Raw genomic sequence first — 24438 nt, 5'->3', positions numbered from 1 at the left:
TTCTACTTTTCTTAAATTGGATTTGGTCCTGAACTTTGATTTTGGTACAGTGGTTAGGAGATGCCAGCCCTGAAAGCCTGACATCTGCTCCTTCTTTCCAGAAGTTGTATCCTTTTGTCCAGGCTGCTATTTCTGCCGCTACTCAACAACAGCTTAGCCTGTAATACCTGGAGTTTGTTAGAAAGTAGGATGACGGTATCAGGTAGCTGACTTTTTTGATAACTTCTGCCTCTTCCATTTTTTTCCCTAAGTTCCCCTGAGGGCTTGGGTTAGTGAATGCATTTGCCAATAGACAAACACTTGCATCCACTTAGCATTTAGCCATAGCTGAGCAAATGCTGTCAAGGAAGAGGAAAGGTAGCAAAGTGTGAAATATTTTGAGAATAACTAAGTTAGGAGAATTAAAAAAACAAAAACAAACAAAAAAACCCCTGTTGCCACCAAGTCAATTCTGACATGGCAATCCTATAGGGTAGAGTAGAACTGCCCCATAGGGTTTCTCAGGAGCGCCCTGGATTTGACTTGTTGAAATTTAGTTAATGCAAAATACTGCAATTGATCCTGGAAAGTGAGAGACTACAGGAGGCATCCTCTTGGCTGTCTTGCCTGAACAAAAAGTCTAACTTTTGGCTGCTCCTTCCTTGGCCCATTACTCATTAGTCAGTAGAGGCTTTACTTCCGTAACAACTGTTTGTATTAACATTGTAGGAAATTGACCATGAAAGAAGTTGGACAGGACCCATCGGATAATGTGTAAGTCATGAGAATGATAGAAGATTTCAGTAGAATAATAGTCTCTGTATCCAAGTGGTAAGGAAGAATTGCATTGATTGTGGAGGACATTATCTCCTCAAGCCTGGGGAGGCTTCCTGGGGAGAAAAGCCTTTGGTTACATTTCTTTTATTACAGACTAATGGTGGGGTTTTCAGATATAGCTAATGTCTCAAGCAGCCAATCCATCTTCTTTGGAGAAAAAACCCACTTCCCCCGTTTCACCTGGCCCCTGCACCTCCCTAACTGAGTTAGAAGATATTTAAGCAGTTAACAGAGACTGAAGACACCCCTCTCCTTTGCAAATCTTTAAATGCTTTGTATGTGTGACTGGAGTCACACATACTCCACATAAAAATTTTTTGAAAACAAGTAAGTTAGAATATAATTACTCATACAAAAAAGGTTCCTTTCGCTTTGTAAAAGATTTCAAAAGAGTTGGGTTTCAGTGAGTTCCACTTATAATACTTAAAATTAAAATGTAATACGACTCCAGGAATTTATTTCATGCAAACTGTAGAAATCATTGTGTCATAGAAAGGGAAAAAAGTATAGGCTGAGTTAAGTATAAAAACAACCAAAGACAGAAGAATGAATGAGCTTATGGGGTGGAGTCTTTTTAGGGCTCATGTTTTCCTATCCTGAGTTTAGTATAAAGATGATTTTCCTGTAGGTATGATATGATGGAAATACCAAAATTAGAAGTCACAAAACAGAACCTTGACTACCTGAACTCCTACCTTGAAAAGGACCTGCAGAGGCTGGATGAGGCAAATCAGGTTTGTCTGAGAAAAATTCAAGAGAAAGAAGAAGCTATTGAAAGGTCAGACATTGCAGTGGGTGACAGAAGGGCTCCTCCTCATAGGATGGAGAGTAGGTAGGAGGGAGGTTCACCTACCGGTGAACCTTGGTGTGTCATTTAAATCCTGAAACATGCCCTCAAAGGCTTTCGTTATTAAATTTCCACATTCGGTCGACATTTTATTGCCACTGCATTTGGTGGTCACTTCAGGCCCCCGAGACCTTTGACTGTAGTTTCCCCAGCTGAGGACCCAGTGCTGTTGCAGCTTCCTTAGACTGATCCATGCTTACTGACTTCATATTTCAGTCTAGAAAGAGAGCTTGCCCTGTCACTAGAACTAGCCAAGGCGAAGGAGGAGCTGAATGACAGTGTATCTGAGGAGGAAGCCCCGAGGGACTTGGCATTAGAGACAGCAAAACTGGTACGGAGGTGCCTAGGAAAGGAGCATCTGACGCATTTTGCTCGAAATCTGCACTCTCTCTTCCCCAGGGGATTGTCATATATTCATTTCTTCTGTAACCATGTCTGTAGAAGCTGCAGCCATTGAAGATTATGCTCCGTGACTAAGGCTCTGGGTATAGGGGCTCTGTTCCCAGGTCTGCTGTGTGGGGCCAGAGTGCAATTTTCCCACTTCACACACACACACACACACATACGCAGATATTTTTAAAAACTGCCATTGAGTTGACTGCGGCTCATGGTAACCCATGTGTGAATAGAACTGTATTCCATAAGGTTTTCAATGGCTGATTTTTCAGAAGTAGACTGCAAGACCTTTCTTCCAAGGCTCCTCTGGGTAGACTCTAACCTCCAACCTTTCTGCTAGCAGCTGAACACTTAACCATTTGAAGCACCTAGGGACTCCTATACACTTATACCCAGATGTAATTTCAGTGGCCCAGCAAGGGGGAGGATGTAGGAGTAGTGCAGTTTTGTCCCCTTACTTCCTTCTTTCTGCAGGAAAAAAATAATAAGATTCTAACCAAGAGTGTGCTGGAGCTTCAGAAGAAGGTAAGGTGGGTTTTCGAGGTTCCCAGGATCCGCAGAACATGGCCTTCACAAGCGAAAGGGTGGTAGGGGTGGGCTGGGAGCATGAGAGAGAGGGACTGGTTACTTTCAGAATGAAGAAATACATACACACTTGTGGAAGGGCTGTTTTCAACCCCATAATGATCATTCTTGAAACAAAGGTCATTTCCTAGGAATCCCAACGATTCAGTGTCTTCCTGAACACTCCAGCCAGAAAGACTGGAGAGGGAGAAACCTGCACAACCTGTCTGCTCCCTCTCCCCTGCCATCTTCTAAATTTCCCAGCCCATACCACCACTGGGAGTTACAGGCTTGTGTCGAGAGAGTTCACGGACTGTAGAAGGAGAAAAGATTTGCCCTTCCTACCCCCAGCCACTCTGCCCATTCTTTCCTCCCTCTCCTCATTGTGTACCACAGGTTGCATTGGCTAAGGGAGCAAAAAGGTCTGTCCATCTAGCATGGAGTCACACAGCTTCCAGAGGGAAGGGAGACACGCTTTCATCAAGCTAGCTTCCATCTGGGACCTGAATAAGTCACCCCCACCCCCTATTCTGCAGCCCTGTGTTCCCCAAGTCTGGTATTGTTCCAGGTGTTCGTGTTTCTGTGCCTTACTTAGTTCATGACTTTTGGAATGGAATTTCAGATTTTGAGGAAATTTAATGATGTTGGCCTTGATAAAGAAACCTTAAGGCAGATGTTGACAGACTTGAAGGTGAGTAGAAAAGCAAATCTAGAGATTTTCTGGGAGACGTTTTGTCAATTTTAGGTCCCAGGAGGGGGAAAGTCTTCAAGGACTGTCCTAGGTTAGTACATTTCTGTGTTCGTCCAAGGTGGGCGGACCTCGTTTGTTTCCTGTAGTTAGCTCCACGGACCACAGAGCGCTTAGAACATACGTGTCATGCTAGTAACAGAGACAACTGCAATGGCATTACAGTGGAGGGGACTTGCTCTAGGGACCTCACCACCTATCAGTCAATATAACACACATTCTGAATGCCCATGTGCACTGGCTCCCAAGTTTATATCTAAATGAGAAGGGTACACAAATACCGATATTCAAGCACAAAGCAAATACTACCTTCCATGATCATACAGGGATATGGCAATGATCTTATCTGATTTTCCAACCCATGGCTCATAGGCCAAGGAAATTTTGTTTTTATCTTTTTCCTCTATCTGAAGGTAAACCCAGTGAGAGCATGAATTTTTGCCTGTGTTGTTCACTGCTATTTCCCCAGGGCCTAGAACAGTGCCTGGCACTAGAAGATACCCAGTAAATATTTGCTGAATGCATTAATGGATGCCCAGCCAAACCAAAACCCATTGGCATCGAGTTGATTCCAACTCATAGTGACCCTATAGGACAGAGTAGAACTGTCTCATATGATTTCCAAAGAGCTCCTGGTGGATTCAAACTGCTGACCTTTTGGTTAGCAGCTGGAGCTCTTAACGGCTACTCCACCAGGGTTTCCAATGGATGTCCAGTAGGGGGCAAAACCCTTTGGGGAAGCCCTCTGCAGATTTATGTGAAGAATATGGCTATTTCGCTGATTCCAGAATACAGTAGCCCCACCATCCTGTTTTTCTCTCTAAAAAAAAGAGCAATGGAATTTCTCTTTTGCTCCCTCTGTGATTCAGAGGGTATGCCAGTACACCTACAGAATATGAGTGGGAGAAAGAGGCTGGTGAGTTAGTAGGATTAGAGGAAGGGGGATGGTTAGGCCAGGGACTAAGGAGTCAGATTAAAAAAAAAAAACAATGGTCGTTTAGTCGTTTACAACTCATAGTGACCCTATAGGACAGAATATAACTTCCCCATAGGGTTTCCAAGGAGTGGCCGGTAGATTCGAACTGCTGACCATTTGGTTAGCAGATGTAGCTTTTAACCACTACACTACCACGGCTCCGCCACTGTGACTTTTAAGCAAATTACTTAAATTCTCCATGTCTATGTTTCCTCATCTGTAAAATGGGGGTAATGATAGTGCCCACCTGATAGGATTGTTGTGAAAATAAAATTAGATTGTTATTATCACGTCTTCGCTATATGACAGCCATCATTATCATGCACTCTGCTGGGTGAAAAGTGCCTTTTTATCTTCCACAAAAGAATGTTACTAACTTTCCCCTGTCCCTGTCTTCCACAGTTGAGACTACAAAAGGCAACAGAGTCCTGTGCAAAGCAAGAAAAAAAGCTGGTCAAGGTAGAGGCAATACTCCTTCCACTGAGGGTCTAGCCCAGGATATAAATAGGAGAGAATCCCAAAGATCTCAGAAACAGAATTGCTTGAGGCTTAGGCACCGGAGGAGCAAAAATACTTGGCAAATGAATCTCTGATTCACATGCAGGTGAAGGGAAAGAAAGCTTATATTAAAAGTACTAGTCTTAATATTTCTTAAACATTCTCTTACCTCAAATATAAGGAGCCCTGGTAGCACAATGGTTAAAGCACTTAGCTGCTAACTGAAAGGTCAGCGGTTCGAACCCACCCAGCAGTTCCAAATGAGAAAGACACGGAGATCTGCTTCTGTAAAGATTACAGCCAAGAAAACTCCGTGGGGCAGTTCTGCTGTCATGTGGGGTCACTAAGAGTCGAAATCGACTCTCACCTAACAACAACACCCAAACCAAAAAACCAAGCCTGTTGCTGTCGAATCCATCCCGACTCATAGCAACCTCAGATATATTGTTGAATCCCAAACCCAGGTGTCCTGAAACAGCCCCCTGATGCTTCACTTGAAAGGCATATCACAACCTTGGGAAACAATTTCCTTTGCTTAAAATTAGACCCTGAGCCTGAATGATGAGATCACTGCTTTGTGATGTGGTTGCTTCCCCTCAGGTCAGGAGTTGCTAGGGAACTGGCCAAATGTCCAGTGCACCAGTGAGGGGGCCCCAGGGAACAGCCTAGGCTTGGGTGGAGACAGATGTTTTCGTGGTTCTGATTTAAGGCATGGATTTGTTCATTTTCTTTTCTTTCTAGACAGAAAACGACTACCAATCTGTGCATCAGCTCTGTGAGGACAAGGCCCACTACATAAAGGTACAATGTTTCTGGGGAAAAAATCAGAGTAGAGGCAGAATTTCTCCAAGGCCGTGACTGGACAAGGGGTCCCTTGGCCTCTTGTTAGGCTGAAATCTGCTGCCGGGGTAAAGTGCCTTTTACAGAACAACAATAACAAAACAGACTTTAGTTAAGGATTTATGTTGTGCAAGGCACTGTGCTAAGTACTGGACATGTGGTACTTTTTTCTCAAATCAGTTTGCCCAGTAACTCTCTGAGGATGATACTGTCATGATCATGGGGAAACTGAGGTTTGGAGGAGTTGGGAGCATACCCTGGGAAACACAGCTAGTAAGTGGCAGAGCTGGGATTTGAACACAAGCAGAGGCAGTGAGAAGCCCTTTTTTCACGTATATCCATTCTGGTCACTAAGCTCTCCTAATTTTCTATGAGAACACCTCCCCGCCTGTGTGTACACACTCACAGGTACACGCACACACACCTCTACTGTTTGGAATATTAAAAGTTAGTCTTAGAAGACAAATTTGTTATATATTTTAATCAATGCCATTGTAATAAAATGCACAGAAATTCTCAATTATGACAAACATATATATATATATATATTTTATTTTTATGGAAAGAAATACCAGGAAATTCTGAGAAAGGTGGAAAAGGAAAAGGAGATGGTGCTTCTTGAAAAAGAAGTGTAAGTTTTCAAAATGACCTCCTCAGTGGGCTGAAGTGACAGTCCCAGGACATCTTTGAAGGGTGGAGTACTTTTCAGAGCAGTTTCTATCCCTGTGTTAAATGGGTCCCACCAAGTTGTCCCTATCAGCCTCTGCTCCATGTCCCAGACCAAAAAATCAAGCTTCTCCCTGCCTTTCTCAGCAATTGGTGTTTAAAAAAGATCTCTTTTTGTGTGTTCTTTTCATGTGCCCTGAGTTGAGTGTCATTCCTGAAAACTGATTCAGGCTATGTTCAGAGAGGAAGTATCCTCGTAAAAAGAGAGCAACGAGTCCAGAAATGTCTCTCCACATGTGCGTGCTGTCCCCTTCCCCAGGACATGGGGGACCCACCAGACTGAGTGGGAGCCCCAGTGATGTGATTTGATGCTCCGTATCCATAGACTTGTATGTCTTAGGACTTAATACACTTTCCTTTTTGTCTGTTTATACTTTTTGCTTGCATTATGTATATTATGCAATACAGAGTGCATAACTTGATGAATTTTCATACATGTATACTCACATGTGAACATTACCCAGATTTAGACACAGAATATTTTGAGCACCCCAAAACTGCCCCCTCCTTGTAAAGGTAAATTCTCTCTGATCCTATATGACTGCTATCATTTTTTAGTTTCTTATCTTCCTGAAATTATAAATGAGATTATAAATATAAATGAAATTGTTCAGTGTATCCTCTTTTGAGTATGACATCTTTTACTGAGATTCATCCACGTGGCTGCATACAGCTGCAATTTGTTCTTTTTTATGGCTGCATAGTTTTTCATTGTATGAATATGGCACAATTTATTATACTGATGATGAATATTTTTGTTAATTATAATTTGGGCTCATTAAAAATAAAGCTGCTATGAATATTCTTGGTCACTTCTTTTGATGGACAGATACACTTACGTCCTTTGGGTATGTACCTAGGAGTGCAATTGCTGGGACATAAGGTACACATATCTTTAGCTTTATTAGATAAAACCATTCTGCACTCACATGAGCAATGTATGAGAGTTCTAGTTATTCTGCCTTCCCACTGACAACTGGTACTTCCAATCCCTTTTAATTTTAGCCATTCTGGCAGGTGTGTAGTGGTAAGCTAACTTTGGTTTTTGACAATACGTTTCACCGATGACTAATGACATTGTGTATCTTTTCAAATGCTTATTGGAAACTTGGGTATCCTCTTTCCTGAAGTGTCTTTTGCCTGTATTTGAAGAGTTGTCAGTCTTTTTCTTACTTGCTGATTTATAGGAGTTCCGTATATTTTCTTGATACGGTTCTTAGTCAGATATATGTATTACAGTCTATTCTATTGCTTACCTTTTTAACTCTCTTAATGACATCTTTCAATAAGCAACCATGTTAATTTTAAATATATATAATTCATCACATTTACCAGTCTTTTCTTTTTTTTTTGGCTATTGCTTTCCTTAGGCTATAAAACTATGCTATGCTTTCTTGCAGAATTTTTTTTTATTGTTTTACCTTTTACGTTTAGTTTGCCTTCCATCTAGAATTTATCTTTTTTATGGTGTGAGGTAGTGATGAATATTCATTTTTTCCCATATATAGATAGCCAACTAACCCAGTACCATTTATTGACGAGACCATACATCCAAGCTTTTTTTTTATAAGTCAGATTACCATATATTTGTGAGCCTGTTTCAGTATACTTTATTCTGTACCATTGGTCTGTGTGTCCATCCTTGTGCTAATACCACCCTGTTTGAATTAAAGTAGCTTTATAATTAGTCATGGTGTGTGATAGTTTAAGTTCTGCAATTTTGTTCTTCTTCAAGATTATCTTGGCTATTTTTGGCCCTTTGAATTTCCACATACATTTCAGAATAAATTTTTCAATTTTCACAAAAAAATACTGAGATTTTTATTGGAATTACATGGAATCTGTAGATCAATTTGGGGGATAGTTGATATCTAACCAACATTGAGCTTTCCAATCCATGAATATATCTCTCCACTTATTTAGGTCTTTACTTTCTCTTAGTTTTCTGTGCAGTGTTCTTGTACATCTTTCATCAGATTTACTCCTAAGTATTTGATAGTTTTGATGCTATTATAAATGACATGTTTATTAATTTGGTTTTCTAATTGTTCATTACTAGTGTATTTAAATGTAATTGACTTCTATAAATTGAACTTGTAACCATCATCCTTGTTAAAGCCACTTATTCTAGTAATCTGTAGATTCTTTTAGAGTTTCAACAGTGAATAATGATAATTATATCTCTTCTATTTCAACCTTTATACTTTTTATTTATTTTTCTTGCCTTATTGCATTAGCTACAACTTTTAGTATACTATTAGCTAGGTACAGGGATAGTGATGTTTTAGAATCTTGATCTACACACGTACAGTGTAGGAGACAGCTATCACCTTGAGAAGAAAACCTCTGTAGGCATTTGGACTCACTTCTATATGGTTTCCTCCTCTCTTGTTTTTCTGCTTGAGGCATAGTAAATTTGACAGTCCTGAATGCCATATTCTACCTCCTCAGCCAATTGGTGCTGCCGCTTGTTGCTTGGACTCTATTCCTTTGCACAAAAAATTGGCTAATGCCCTTGGGAAAAAGCCTGGATGAATGAGGAGCTCACCTCAGTGTGCTTTACTTCTCACAGTTGAGAGTGCTTGTACCCTCTCATCTTTTCCCTCTATTCTCCAATACATTCAAATTGCTGTTTTATGTATTTTGTCTGGTTTTTATAGTTGACTTTGGAGGTGGGCTAGTCTGATATAAGCTGCTCCATCATGAGTTTACAATATCAGAACCAGAAGTCTGTTCTATTTTTCCCTTTTCTCCTTTATTTGATGATTACAAAAAGAAATTCTCACAAAAAGGCTGAGTGAGACTTTACTGGATCTGACCCTCCGCAGGGTCCATCTGGACAAAAAAACACAACAAAGTGAATGAACAAACCATGCCTAGAAGGCACTAAGAGAGGAGGAAAAGTAGGCAGATTCTGGAGGGAAGTTGACACTTGGAAGAAGGGATGTATTTTCCCATTTTTATCACTTTTGGCCTGAGGCCAGGCCAAGCTAGGTGCTGTGAGGTAAAGTGAAAACCCAGAAAAAACAAAAAAACAAAAAACCTGAGTCTTTCTGGGCTAAAACAACAGAGGGCAGAGTTTGAGACAACCAAAGCTGCTGGAAAGAAAATTGAGAGTCAGAGATGGAGGGTCCGAAATTCTGTGTCTGTAACTCTCCCCAAATATCTGGATGACGCCAAACCCTGCAACCTCAAGGAAGTCTGTGAGCAGCACAGGCCAGGAACTAAGATCTCACCTGAAGTGTCAGCTGCCACCAAGACTTTGCAGTTTGAATCCAGCATCTGGGTTACATCAGGGTTGATCTCCATTGATTTTCTTGTCTCTTGAGAATGGGTTACACATTCCTGAGTCTTTGTATGTTGAGCAATTTTGAACGCTGAACGTTGTCAATTTTGTCAAAAGCTTAGGAAATAGCTCATAGCTGTTACATGACTTAGAAAAGCCCTTTCCTCAGCCCCTTAAATTATGTTACACAGACTTTGGTCTAACCTTTTTTTAGCAGATCCAAAGCCCAGAACGACACCTTCCAAATAGTGAAACCTGGATCAGTTTTGCTGCAGACCATCCAAACCAACGTGGTAAGTCTTCCCTGCCCCAGTTGGGGGTTTTCCTCCATGCTTTCCCTCCCCTGGATTTTTGCTTTCCTTCTCGTCTCTCTACCCTCCCCCTCCCCAATCTCTTAACCCTTATAATAACTCTAGGGTTAGGGAAAAAAATAAGCCTCAGCATCTTGCCCCACACCACAGCCACTAAGAAGTGGCAGAGGGAGGATTCCAACCTGGGCAGCCAGACTCCAGGGTCTGTGCTCTTGGCCACCCCACTGTACTGTCTCTCTGTGAGCACATGGACAGGCTTAGTTGTGGCTTTTATTGCTTCCCACAGGAGAAGACCATCATTAAGGAACAGAGAAGGATCTTTGGGCACAGGTAAGTGGTGTAATCTTGGCTTTTTACCTAGTCTAGCCTACATTCACTCACTAGAAGCAGGTGACCTGATGCAGAAGGGCAGAAGGAATAAGAATAAATGCATCTACCACCCAGAAAACATCAGACAGCACACAACCCACACACACACCTTTTATTGTTTGGGTTGGTATCTTCCCACACTTGATGTTTAGAAAAAAGTCCATCCTAGTCATTTTACCTAGATTTTAATGTCAGAGATGGCTCAGCCTTGGTAAAATTCTAGAATTGCTTGCTATAGAGGACTTGAAGAGGGCCACTGGTCACATGTTCTCAAGTGTGATGGTCCTGGGCGTTTTATGACAGCATCCAAAAAGCTTGCCCCATATACAGTGATTGGAAAGTCTTTATGTTTTTGTACCTCCAACTTCTCTATAATGAGGTCTGTTCTGTTGGAGGACTTAAATGTCAGGACAGCTGTATTCAATTCCACTACAACACTTTGTTTGTTTTTTGTTATCACCTGTCCTCTACCCTTATCCTCTGTTACCTCCATCCCATGCATCCCACCAGTTTTGTCTGAAGAAAGCTGGAGACCATAGCAATTCCCACCCCAGGCATTTGTAAGTGTGAGGTTTGCTGCGCTGAGCTGTCTCTCTCCCCCACGCTAATGAAAGTCTCTTTGCAGGCATTTTCGGTGTCTTGTCTTCATGATCACAATCTTCATTAGGTTGCTGGGTTGTGTGCTTTTCCACATACAGTACATAAACCCTCACCTTCTTGTGGACATCCTGCCCGTGGTAATGAGCAGGGGCACCTTGAAGAGGTTGCGGGACTTCCTTTTCCCCTTCCTCACTCTGGAGGTGGAGGAAGTTCTGCCGCACTAGTCTCTGGTGGCCTGGGGTCCGCACACCACATGGGAGTGGAGGAAGTATGGCTATGGCCCCACATGGAGGTATGGGCCAGGAAGGGAGTGGAGCCTTCAGTTGTTACTATGTTTTCATCTTCATTTCATTCTCTTTCCTTGTTTTCCCTCTGGAGTGTGTCTCTTTGAAATAAAAGAAATATATATGTATGTTTGACCAGAGTCCATTGTTTTGGTCTATGAATTTGGCCTGTGAGTCCTGGAGCCTCAGCCAAATTAGGAAGCTCAGAGATGAGGCACTTACAGGTTCCTGCCTGCGCTGTTGAGAAAAGTTGTGGGATAACAAAACACTCTTTATATTAATTTCCTAGTGCTGCTGTAACAAAATTCCACAAACTGGGTGGCTTTAAACAACAGAAATGTATTGTCTCACAATTCTGGAGGCTAGAAGCCCAAATCAACATATTGGTCACATCACATTCTTTCCAAAGACTGTAGCAGAAGGTCCTTTCTTCTCTGTCCTGGCTTCTGGTAGTTCCAGGCATTCCTTGACTTGGAGATGCACCTTCACATGGTCATCCTTTCTCTGTCTATCTCTGTTCATCTTCTCTTTTATAAGGAACACCAGTCTTATAGGATTAGGACCCAACCTACTCCAGTCTGACCTCATGTCATCTAATAACATATTTAAAGACCCTATTTCCAAACAAGATGACATTCATAGGTAACAGTGGTTAGGATTTCAACAACTTTTGGGGGAACACAATTGAATCCGTAACCCTCCATGAGGACTTCTAGCCCATTTCGTGTTAAAAAGAAAAAAAAAATGTGTTCATTTGTTAGATCCTCTAGTTACCTAGCAGGGACACAAAGGACGTTCAGTTGTGGAACCATTTGGGTGTATATAAGGCTTGTTCCTTTCTACTATCTTCATAACACATTATGTCCCCGATAGCTCTTTTTGTATTATGTTGTCTTATAGGAGTAGGATGTTTTTTTATAGAGGTAGGATGGCCTGAAAAGCTGACCTTTTCCATGTACACAGATGGTTACTTACACTCAGTCACAAAAGAAACTCAATCACCCTAAAATTCAATTGCCGTATAAAAGGTAGTGTGTGAAATCAGAAAGTGCTTTAGATTTAGCCAAACATAATTTCGCGCCCCACCTATAGCTCAAATCCCTATTCAAATGGCATCTCCTTGTATAATGCCTGCTGTGATCCCTACCCTCTGGAGACAGCCTCCCTCCCCTTCTTCCGAATGCTCCTAGCACCCTCCGAGGCTTCCCTTTCTGCCCTGCCCACTCTGTCTTGCAGTGTCATTACTGTGTTCCTTGGCTGCGGGGCTTATGACCCCTTATTTCTGTATCATCCCATGTGGCTCCCTAGCAGAGTGTGTTCATGAGATACTTAGTAAAAGAGGGAATAATTTCTTGGATAGTTGGTATTTCTTTTCAGAGTATCTGAAGGGTGATAATTTGGGACAATGAGCCTAGAGCCTGTCTTGTGAGATCTCACACTTTGCAGTACAGTCAATTGGACATTGGTGGTGCAGAGGAAGGGAGACAGGCAAATGTGGCACAAGGCATTAGGGCATCTGGCCAGCTGGTGGCATCTCCATGGTTACTGAAGCTAAGTGGTAGAGGTACCCTCCTACACATTCCTCAGGCTCTTGCTTTCTGGTGACCTTTCTCCTTTCCAGACTGTTCTTGATATTGGTTTTAACTGAGTTTCATGTGGACAAGTGTCAGGTGGAAGGGACATACTGTATGTTGCCTTGACCTTGGATGCTGCCCTGTCCCATGATTTCCTTCTGGGGGTCAAGGGAGAGGGTAGTCTCAGACAAAGCCTACTAAAAAATGAAAAACCGATCAATACCACCCTCTTGTGGCCAAATGAATGCTCTTTGCATTCAGATGTTTTCACCCAAAAGGCTGTGTGATCAGCAAGTTGAAGCAGGGAGGATGGACTAGGTGTCACTTCTCTGCAAATTGCTTTATGAGCTTTACTAGGTCCACTTAGTCTTCACTCACTCAACAAATATTTACTGATCACCTTCTTTGGGCCACGCAGTGCTCTAGGTGCTGAGATTACAGCAACAAACAAACCAATAACCTCTGCCCACATTCTAGTGGACAGAGCTGGACAATAAATAGACCATTGAATTGCACAAATACCAGCCCATGTTAAGTGGCATAAAAAAGAAAGGCAGGGAGGGACTGCTGAGGAGAAACAGTCATAATGTTCCTGAGAAGGTGGCATTATAAGAAAGACCTGAATGAGAGAGAGGAGCCACGTGGGTACCAAGCAGGGTGGTGCGCAGATAGTGGGATAGTCTTGAGGGTAGGTAGAGTGTGCCTGGTGCATTTGAGGTTCTTTGCTGATTTCTTGCTCTCACCTTGGTAATGGCCCCTTCATTTAAGTCTCTTCATCTGAACCATCTGAGTTGAGTTCTGTTTCCTGCCAGGACCCTGACTGATAGATACACTGTTCACTGGCCAGATCATTCCTTAAGCTAAAGGATTTCAGGACTTGGGTGAAGGTGTACGTAAGACTGCAGGTGTATGTGAGGAAGAGGGATGCAACTGGCCAACAAGTGTGTAAACAGTATTTCCTGACTCAATCCCTTCTCCTGCCATACAATCCCTCAGAAACCTATAGATCTCCTAGGCTCTCCTCCACCAACCAGCCCTTACCACAGACACATCCACAGACACACATGGCCTCATGTCAACACTGAAGATTGGCTAGGAAATATCAGTTGGGAAAATACGGACTAGTCAGCCCCTCACTTGCAGTAGGTGATCCAGTGGGGCAGAGGAACCTTGAAGCCGTGTTGGAAATCCAGGTTGCAGAAGCAACAGTCCCCTTTGCTGCCCCCAGGGAGCCTACCTTCGAGTAGAAAGCTGGCTCTGGAAGGACCTGGGTGGCATTGCCAAGTCTTTGAAGCAGACAAGGAGTTATCACTGCTATAAAAAAGCAGTGCTGGGCTGGACATCTTTCGGTAACAGGGAGCTCACCATCTCCTCAAATAGTCCCCAGTTTCCGCAAGGTTTTAATAAAATAACAGAAAGTACCTAGCACAACAAGAGGCATGTGTGGGTATTCAACCAACACTAGTTCCCTCTGTCTTATGTTAAATAAAAGCTCACCTTCATCTACTAATTAATCTTAGTTCTGTCCTATGTGGTAACACAGAAAAATGACTTCCTCCTTCATATTTTAGTCAAGAATATTGAAAAGCCTGTTCTCCAAGACAAACATTCCCAAGTCCTTTAACCAGCTCTCACATGACAGCATTCTAGATCTTGTGTTATCTTGGTTACCCTTCCCAGACAACAACCAAACTGAAGAGGGCACTACAGACGAGGTCAAACTGGCCAAGTACAATAGCCCTATTCTATTATTCTGAACACTATGCCTTTATGAATGCTGCCTACGGTTTCGTTAGCCATTTTGGCAACTGAATCACACAGATACACTAAGCTTGGAGTATATCAAGAATCCTAACCCTTTTGAACTTGAACTGTTCTTACTCTATCTACCTCTCTTCTGTTTTGTATTTGTGCAGACTGAAAAAAAAAAAAATCCTAAAGTCAGGACTTTCCGTTTGTTCTGTTAAATTTCATTTTGTGGGTTTGAGTTCCTTTTGGTCTGTTGCAATCTTTCAAAACACCAATGCCGTGAAGGAATTAACTGGCTGACTAGTGACCAGACACCTGTGTGAGTGGAAACTGCTGAACTTTGGTTGCAGAGAGGCTTGGGTGGGAAGTCCCCTGGTAATAATTGTGTGACCTCAGGCAGCTTGCTAACCCTTCCTTTAAAGTGGTTAATAATGCTGTCCCCGGCAGGGGGAGTGTGGCCAAAGCTGAAAGCTCTGTCAGAATTCTGCAGTGGAATTTCTTTGGGTCTGCAGGCTTTAATTCAATTAAGTGGATTAGGAACTCTCTATCTTCTCACCTATCTTAAGACTTAATTACGTGTTAACTATTTTTGAGCTATCGTTTTTATCTGCTGAAGATCAGTTTCCTTGATAGAGAAGGCTGATGTGAAACAGGACTCTTATCTATCATCATTATACCCTATGCCCTAAGGAGCGGCCTATCCCTTTCATTTCTCCTTGTTCCAAACAGCATCCAAAGTGTCTTAAAGGCCAGCGTAGCAGAGGCGGGGGTTTAGGGACCATGGTTTCAGGGGAGATCTAGGTCAATTGGCATAATAAAATCTATTAAGAAAACATTCTGCATCTCACTTTGGAGAGTGGTGTCCAGAGTCTTAAAATTAAGCTCTAGCAAGTGGCCATGTAAGATGCATCAATTGGTCTCAGCTCACCTGGATCAAAGGAGTATGAATAACACCAAAGACACAAGGTAATTATGAGCCCAAGTGACAGGAAGGGCCACATAAACCAGAGACTACATCAGCCTGAGACCAGAAGAACTAGATGGGCCCGGCTACAGCTGATGACTACCCTAACAGGGAACACAACAGAGAACCCCTGAGGGAGCAGGAGAGCAGTGGAATGTAGACCTCAAATTCTTGTAAAAAGACCAGACTTAATGATCTGACTGAGACTAGAAGGACCCTAGAGGTCATGGTCCCCAGACCCTCTCTTAGTCAAAGACTGGAACCATTCCTAAAGCCAACTCTTCAGACAGGGATTGGACTGGACTATGGGATTTTTTTTAATTTTTTTATTTTTATAGAAAATGATGCTGATGAGGAATGAGCTTCTTGGATCAAGCAGACACGTGAGACTATGTGGGCAGCTCCTGTCTGGAGGGGAGATGAGACGGCAGAGGGGGTCAGAAGCTGGCCAAATGGACACAAAAAGAGAGAGTGGAGAGGAGGAATGTGTTGTCTCATTAGGGGGAGAGCAACTGGGAGTGTATAGCAAGGTGTATATAAATTTGTATGAGAGAACGACTTGATTTGTAAACTTTCACTTAAAGCACAATAAAAAAAAAAAGGATGAGAAGGTAAGGGGGGTACAGGGAAACAATTATGAAAAGATTAATGGAAACTGAACAACCAAAGTGGAAATAATAAGAATATTGACACCTTACGAAAAATGTAGCCAATATCACTGAACAATACGCATAGAAATTGTTAAAAGGGAACCTAATTTTGTGTGTAAGCTTTCATGAAAAAACAGAATAAAATAACATTTTTTAAAAAAGTGTCTTAAAAAATTGTACTTATAATAGCTTTTGTAAGCCCCAGTGTTGTCTTGAAAAGAGCACTGAACAAGGAGTCAACCCTTGGATCCTGGTCTCAGCTCTTTTGCTATTTATCTCACTTTATGCAAGCCACACTCCTCTCTGGGCCTGGGGTTGATTTCCACGTGATTTCTAAGATCATTACTGCTGATACTATTTGACTCTGTGAACTAGTCCATTCAGGCCTTCTGTGAATGAGAACAACCCTCTTTGAATCGTTCTTCAAGCCTGTCAGGCTCCAGCCCTCCCAGCGGTCTTAGCTCTTGCCCTGCCTCACCTCTTTCCCAAAGGATTCCCCTGGAAGGACCAGAAGTGCTGCCACCACTTGTCCTTGTTAGGAGTTCAGCAGGCGATGCCCCTATAATTCCTATCTTCCTTAGAAGAAATAGCATTTCTTAAGAATGGGCTAAGCAGTTCAGTTTAAAGGCTCGGTTCAACAAACATGTATTGAGTCCTACTATGTGCTTCAGAAGAAAGGCCTGGTGATCTGCTTTCATAAAGATTGTTGTTGTTCTTAGGTGTAGTCGAGTTGATTTTTGACTCGTAGAGACCCCGTGTGACAGAGTAGAACTGCCCCATGGGGCTTTCTAGGCTGTAATCATTACCAGGGCCGATTGTTAGGTCTTGCTCCTGTGGGGCCACTGGATGGGTTTGACCTGCCAACCTATCAGTTAGCAGTCGAGCTCTTAACCACTGCGCCACCAGTGCTCCTATCATAAAGACTGTGGTCGGGGAAACTCTATGGAGCAGTTCTACTCTAAAACACATGGGGTCATCATGAGTCGGCATCAGCTCAATGGCAATGAGTTTTTTTGGCTTTGGTTTTATGTGCCAGGCTTAACTGTACAATGACATGCAGGGGTGGGGGGGGGGGCTTGGGGAGGGGAACAGTTAAAAAAATAAGCAATTAGTCCTGCCCTTAAAGACTCTCAATTATGTGCAAATCCCATCCTTCAACATCAAGGTTAGAGGGGACTATGAAACTTTTCTGAGGTATAAATGCTGGCGTGATGAGGGCCCAGAACTATCAATAACCACAACATTCATTGGTCATCAACTGAACTGCAGACATTGCATTGGATACTTTCATATGTCATCTTTTTCAGACACTAGAATGCCCAGTACTTTGGCTTCCACTTTATAATTTGATCAACCCAGAAACCCAGTGCTGTCGAGTCGATTCCGACTCATAGCGACCCTATAGGACAGAGTAGAGCTGCCCACAGAGTTTCTAAGGAGAGCCTGGCGGATTTGAATTTGATGAAGACCCTGAGATTACCCAGCTAGTAAGTGGCAGGGCCAGGGCTCACACGCCCACCTCTAGACTCTCCCAGGACACATGTTTTTCATGTTTCTAATGTAATAAAGACCTTTGAAGTCATCTGCAAACCCAACTTAGTCTGCAAATCAGTACAACTATTGAATCAGTAATTGTAATCCGTTATTTTCCATCAGCTATTTCTCTTTCTCCCCTATATAAACTTTGTTTAAAGTTAGTGTAAAAATATCCAAACCCATTGCTGTCGAGTCAATTCTGACTCATAGAGACCCTATTGGACAGAGTAGAACTGCCCCCCAGGGTTTCCAAGGAGCATCTGGTGGATTCGAACTGTTGACCTTTTGGTTAGCAGCCAAGCTCTTAACCATTCCACCACCAGGGAGAGGTCCAAAACCATTGCGTCCACTGTCTTAAATTTTACTTTGGAGCTTTATTATTCTTCTAGTTTGACAATTTCCATTAAAAAAAGATGCCTTGGATAAATACTTTTTAAGGCATTACGACCATACCTTAGTATGAATTAAAGGTGTGAGAGCTGGATTTTATAGAAGGGACCTATAGGAAATTATTGAGGTCACTGTCACCTGAAAGTGTGTGAGGGTGTTGAATCACGGGGGTTGGGGGGTGTAATGGAGAAACGGAAGTGATCATTAGAATGGTGAATCCACGGAGAGCAGCTTTGCCTGAACCAACCCTGGGGGGCTCGTAAAAGCTTTAGTTCTCACACATACCCATGTCACTCTGATGTTCTAGCTTTTAGTATAAAAATAATTAGACTTGGAGGGAGCCCAGCCCACTTCAGAGGTGGCATTATCCCCTGCGGGCTGCTCTCTTGCAAGGCCCAGTTGAAATGCTCATGGTGGGTCTTGGTCCCACGCTCCATATATGCTCACCAGTTAGGATTTCATCAGCTCCTCCAAAATGCTGGCCTTTATGCCCTGGTCATCATCCCCTGTGTGTGGGTGCCAGCTTAAAAGAACAGTCTCAGCTGTCCCCTCTGGGGTTCAATGAGTTTGATACCTGGAGGGCTCCACTGGCTCTGTGGCAGGATGAGGAATGGGCAGACACTTCTTGCTCCACTTGCCTGTGCTGGTGGAAGGATCTGGGCTGCTGTTTTCATGGCTCTCAGCCAGCAAAGCTGCCCCTGCGCGTGGCCATTTAACCTCTGCCAGCCAACCAAGCCAAACCCAACCCAGTGCCGTCGAGTCAATTCCGACTCATAGGGACCCTATAGCAGAGGGGTGATTTTCCAGGAGTCCATGGGAGCCTGACACCCTGCTTGGAGTGTGGTATTTATTTTTCTTCTGAGAGGTTTGTTGACGGGTTGTTTCAGCCTAGGTCTAACCTGAGACTTTTCAGATCCTGGATTTCTCAGTCTCAATGAGCTAAGACACAGAAGAGTGAAAGGAACTCTAGCAGTGGCTTTCAGCAATCTTTGAGAAAGTTATAATCCAGGGGGTGGGAAGATTGGGTGGGGGTGAGAGCTAGGGCAGCTAGGGGGGTGGGGAATGTCCAAGAGGGTCTGATGGGAAAGAGAATGGACTTCCAGGATGTGGATTCATCCCTTTGCTAGAATTTCCCTGATGCAAATGTAGGTGGTTAGGAAATTCCCTACCTCCTAGAACAGCTAAACCTGAGCTACAATTGCAGTGAGCTTTAACTAAAACCACATGGCAGTTTAAACCCTATGCAGTTCACATTGAGTACTGCAGTCTGGAGAGAAGAAGTAAATCTGCCATTAGAAGCTGAATGGTCCAGTTGCCTCTCCGGGAATGGTCTGAGTAGCTCTGGTCTAGGAAATTGGTAAGTCAACATGGCCTCACCCCTAGTGTACCAGTGACTACCTGTGTCATGGGCAACTCATCCTGTCCCCAAGACTTTGCCCTGGGCAGGTCACCACTGACCGATCTTACAGGAGAAAATGTTGATTCAACAAATTTTCATATTTTAGCTACTTGCAAATTACTGTTCTAAGAAAGATGGGGCCAACAGGATTGTGTATTTTATTATGTGATTCTTACCCTGAAAGAGTTTATAATCTACTAGTGAGGAAAATGCAAAGTACTAAATAGCCATAATACAAAGAGTGAGGGAAGTACCAATAATAGAACCTGAGTAACAAGGAGGCTCAAAGGAAAAAGGTTACATCTAGAACAGGAAATAGCTAACGGAGGGGGTGTTATGTGATACGGGCATTGAAAGAGAGATGGGATTTCATCCCATGGAGATGGAGGAGGAAAAACTTCTAACTGAGGGAAAATGGGGGATGGAGAGCCAAATACTCCCTGAGGCTTTTAAAGGAACTAATCTAAGCTGCCCTGAGAGAGGCTGGAGCTTCACTAATCTTTTGGATATTGAAACAAAATTCTCCCAGCACCAAAAACTCTTTTAACAGCAGCTTGCCTCATTACTACTTGTTCATGAGACTTTATTAATTATTCACTTACATTTGGTATGCAGGAAAGAGCTCAAAAGAGAATCAATAGACTTTTGTCTCCAATGGATTAGGTATTGACATGACTGGAAGGAAAATGCACCAGATAATCCTGAGGGCCCTTCCAGGTTGAACTTTCTAAATTCTTAAACCTTCAAGGCCACTGATTACCAGGGATAACCAGACCAAAGAGAAACATTATTTCGTAATGAAAAGAAAAGGGAAAAGAACACTTTGTGGGCCTATGGAAGAGGAATGCAGTTACTTCCCTTATACCAGACATTCTCAACCCTAGTAACATGTTAGAATCACCTGGGAATATTTAGAAATATTGGTACCTGGCCCCCAACCCCAGATATCTTAATTTCATTGGGGGGGCATTGTTATTTTTGGAAAGCCTCCTAGGTGATTCCAATGCACAGCCAAAGTTGCAAACCATTACCCTAAAAGCAGGGCTTCGAACCAGTTTAAACCAGATATACTGAATCAGAACCTACAGTTTAACAAGATCCCCAGGTGATTCTTATGTATAATAAATTTCAAGAACCGGTGCTCTACTAGTGGTTCTCAGAATTGGTCCCTAACCAGCAGTATTAGCATGGCCTGGGAACTTGTTAGAAATGCAAATTCTCAGCAGAGGTTTGAACCAGACCAAACCAGTTCAAAGCCCTGTCTAAAAACACTATGGCAACCTCTAGTCTCCTTAAGGGTGAGAGAGCTAATTCCAAATTGGGAAAAGAGGAAGGGAGAGAAAGTTGACCTCAATATGAAGCTACCCTTCCTGATCATTCTCCATTCATAGTTAGTTGCTTGTCATGAAGAATTCCAACTGGGTCCACATTTGCTACTACCTACCTTACATTACTTTGATTATCAGTTTTTTTTTTTTTAACAAACTGGGTCCTTTCCAGGCTGTGGGGTGACTACAGAGAACAGGGTAAAGCAATGATGTGGCAGGCTGAACAATGGTCCCCCAAAGAGGCTCACCCCTAGTCCCAGAACCCATGGATATGTGAATTTACATGGGAAAAGGGACTTGGCAGATGTGATTAAGTGAAGGATCTTGAGGTGGGGAGATTATCCTAGATGACCTAGGTGGACCAACTGTAATCACAAGGGTTCTCATAGATGAAAGAGGAAATTCAGAGGCAGAGTTAGAGGAGACGTGATGACAGAGCAGAGGTCTGAATGACATAATTCTGGCTTTGAAGACGGAAGAGGGCCATGAGCTAAGGAATGAAAGCAGCCTCTAGAGGCTGGAAAAAGCCCTGCAGACACCTTAATTTTAGCCCTATGAAACCCATTGTGGACTTCTGACTTCCAGAACTATATGATAATACATTTGTGTTGTTTTATGCCATTAAATTTATGGTGACTTGTTACAGCAGCAACATGAAACTAATATATCAAAGGTTAGAGGTAAATGGTGAATGAATAAAAATAGCAATAAACCAAAAATCAAACCCACTGCTGTCAAGTCAATTCTGACTCATAGCGACTCTATAGGACAGAGTAGAACTGCCCCATAGAGTTTCCAAGGAGCTCCTGATGGATTCAAACTGCCAACCTTTTGGTTAGCAGCCATAACTCTTAATCACTGTGCCACCAGGGCCCCCAAAGTAGTAATAGCTAATATTTATTGGGCACTTAATACAGTAAGGAGCCCTGGTGGCACAGTAGTTAAAGTACTTAGCTGCTAACTGAAAGGTTGGTGGTTCAAACCCACCAGCCACTCCAGAGGAGAAAGATGTGGCAGTCTGCTTCTCTAAAGATTAAAACAGCCTCAGAAATCCTGTGAGTGCAGTTTTACTCTGTCCTGTAGGGTTGCTGTGAATCAAAATAGACTCAATGGCAATGAGTTCTTTTTTTTTTTTGGTCTGACCTTATTTAATTTTCACAAAAACCCTATTGCATAGATCATTTTATTGACCCCATTTTATGCAGGAAGAACTAGAGACTCTGAGAGTTAAGTCTTGTATTTCACACACTCTAAAATGTCACTCATTATGAGATGGACCATTATATTATATGTCACTAAGAAAAAAAGACACTGCTAACTAAACTATGATATGTCATCGATGTTGTCATTTTTAAGTGTTTAAATATGAAAAAATAGCTATATCAGAATTAATGACTACCATAACACATTCAAAATTAGCTAGTAATGACACAGCCAGAATTGCAACTGGGATGGGTTAAGACCTCTTGAGGCTCTAAGCACTGAGAAGATTAGAATTATATACAGCCATACACATACACACCACACACCATTTCTAATTCAAACACCGTGAAATAAATGAAGACATCCAATTTCTCAAATGATAACTCTTATATTGCTTTGGAGAAAGATAGCAAATTCTTTAAAATGTTTCTACTTTAAAACATTTCTATTTGTTTGGAGCCCTTAACACTGTGCTGCCCCGTACTGCAGCCACTAGCCAGCCACGTGTGGGTAATCTACTTTGAGACGCACAGTAAAACAGCATAATTCTGGAGTTATGGAACCATTTTGTATCTTTTTTTCTGAGGAAAAAGGATGATCCTCACAAAATCTACAAAACTCAGTGTGTGTGTGGGTGTGTGCGTGTGTGTGTGTGTGTGTGTAAAGATATTGTTGAGAGTGGAAAGCATCCAGGCAAGATGCTCATCCAGGTATTCATTTTAAAAAATCTGTCACTTTGCACTTGCTATGTTACTTTGATTTAGTTCCTATTCTTTTGTAGTCTCTATTGAAAGGTTTATTACAAAGAAGCTCTCAATAAATTCCTTTTTAATGGATTTTGCCTCTCTGAGTTGTTTATATATTGCACCATTTTTAAAAGAACCAGGGTCACAGATTCTCTGCTGCAACATCAATATGTTTTGACAAGTTGGAAAAAACTTTGTTAACAAATGATTTGGCACAAGGTCAAGCATACGTACAAAACAGCTCTGTTGAGTTGCTAAACTCTTACTCTAGAATTTAAGACTAGGAATACATCATTATTCTACTGTAATATTTATCCAGTGCCATCCTGTCAACAGCCTTGGGGTAAGCATTCAACAAGGTGACTAGATCTAGTGAATCTGTGTGCAGTGGGATGGATCACTTTTATGTGGCCTTTCTTGCCGTAGTTTGTAACTCCCACCCAAGTGACTGGATGGAACTGTGCAAATAAGGTAATTGTGGCCCACCAAGGGGATTGGTCAGTTTTGCCACCTGCTGGGCCTGAAATAAGCCACCCCAGAGGTAGGAAAGAGAGGATCCCACCACCACTGAGGAAGGAGAGCCAAGAGCAGAGAGTGTCCTTTGAATCCAGGAACCCTGTGCCGAGAAGCTCCTAGAGCCAGGAGACAGAGCCACAGAGAGAGAAACAAGAACTGTAACATGGAAAATAGCAAGAAGCAGTGGCAGAGAAGTGGTGGCAGAGAAATGGCGGCAGGAAAGACTGGGAGCAGGAGATGGCACAGTGGGCTTCTCAGCCCAGGGAGTGAGAAAGATGAGGCTTGCTGGTGGCATAGGGTGCCTCCAGGCACTTGGTGGAGCCAGGTTTGCAGCCCACGGAGAGAGAGCTGAGTGCCTTCGGGCTGAGGCCTACTGGCGGAGTGGGATGCCTCTGGGCACTCATCAGCAGAGCTAAAAAAGCTTTGTAACACTTGCCTCAGCAGGACAGAGGCCGAGGACCAGGGGGAGACCTGCCTGTGAGCATGTCTGGGAAGAGGCTGTCCTGATGGAAGAACTGTATCCTGAGGGTTTCTGAACCTGAATTGTAAACTGTTACGTCCCTAATAAGCTCCATAATTTTGAGTATGTTCTGTGAGTTCTGTGCAGCCATTGCAATGAATTATTAAACTCAGCAGAGAAGTAGAGAGTGCTGCGAGGACAGTTGGTGTCAGAACTGGTAAAGATGGCGGAGAGAGGAGGCATGTCTGACTTCCACCTCATAGGAACTGGCCTTGGGCTGTGAATCTTGATTCTCCCTCCCCTGTTGTGAAGTTAGAGGGGGTCAAATGACCACCCCCGCAACACACACCATTTTTACCCTGTGAGATAGCAAAGCTGCTCAAAAAGAAAAGTTAATTGTGAGACAGTCAGTCTATTGCTAACAGAGGCCAAAACAGGAATTTCTATGGTTTGGATTTAGCAAATATTTATTGAAAGTTTTAAGTCCTGTGATATAGTACTTTGTTTATCCCTTACACAAAAATTTGTGAGATTTGTATTAATTTCCCTGTTTTTTAGGCAGAAAAATGAAGGCTCAGAAAAATAAAGTAACTCGTCCAAGGACAATACATTAACTGGTAAAGAAAAAACCTGATTTAGGGTCCAGTTTTTTCATTCTAAGC

The 24438-nt window shown here is 42.6% G+C and overlaps 1 protein-coding gene across 1 annotated transcript; it reads left to right on the top strand.

The window, feature by feature from the left end:
• The first annotated feature begins 718 nt into the window (after window positions 1-718).
• On the top strand, window positions 719-11201 carry LOC126084415 (transmembrane and coiled-coil domain-containing protein 5B-like). The gene is made up of 11 exons (XM_049899000.1): window positions 719-753; window positions 1445-1594; window positions 1880-1994; window positions 2534-2584; window positions 3246-3314; window positions 4750-4806; window positions 5587-5646; window positions 6252-6316; window positions 9915-9990; window positions 10295-10338; window positions 11003-11201. Exons 1-11 carry the CDS (start codon window positions 719-721, stop codon window positions 11199-11201), a joined length of 921 nt encoding a protein of 306 aa, XP_049754957.1.
• Window positions 11202-24438: the final 13237 nt, after the last annotated feature.

Source organism: Elephas maximus, chromosome 10, assembly GCF_024166365.1.
Source record: "Elephas maximus indicus isolate mEleMax1 chromosome 10, mEleMax1 primary haplotype, whole genome shotgun sequence".
Lineage (NCBI taxonomy): Eukaryota > Metazoa > Chordata > Mammalia > Proboscidea > Elephantidae > Elephas > Elephas maximus.
This window is presented reverse-complemented; position numbering and strand designations above follow the sequence as displayed.

Coding starts and splice junctions, on each gene's coding strand:
- LOC126084415 (XM_049899000.1), top strand. CDS start 719: ATGAAAGAAGTTGGACAGGACCCATCGGATAATGT. Junction 754..1,444: donor CAGGACCCATCGGATAATGT/GTAAGTCATGAG, acceptor ATTTTCCTGTAG/GTATGATATGATGGAAATAC. Junction 1,995..2,533: donor CATTAGAGACAGCAAAACTG/GTACGGAGGTGC, acceptor TTCTTTCTGCAG/GAAAAAAATAATAAGATTCT.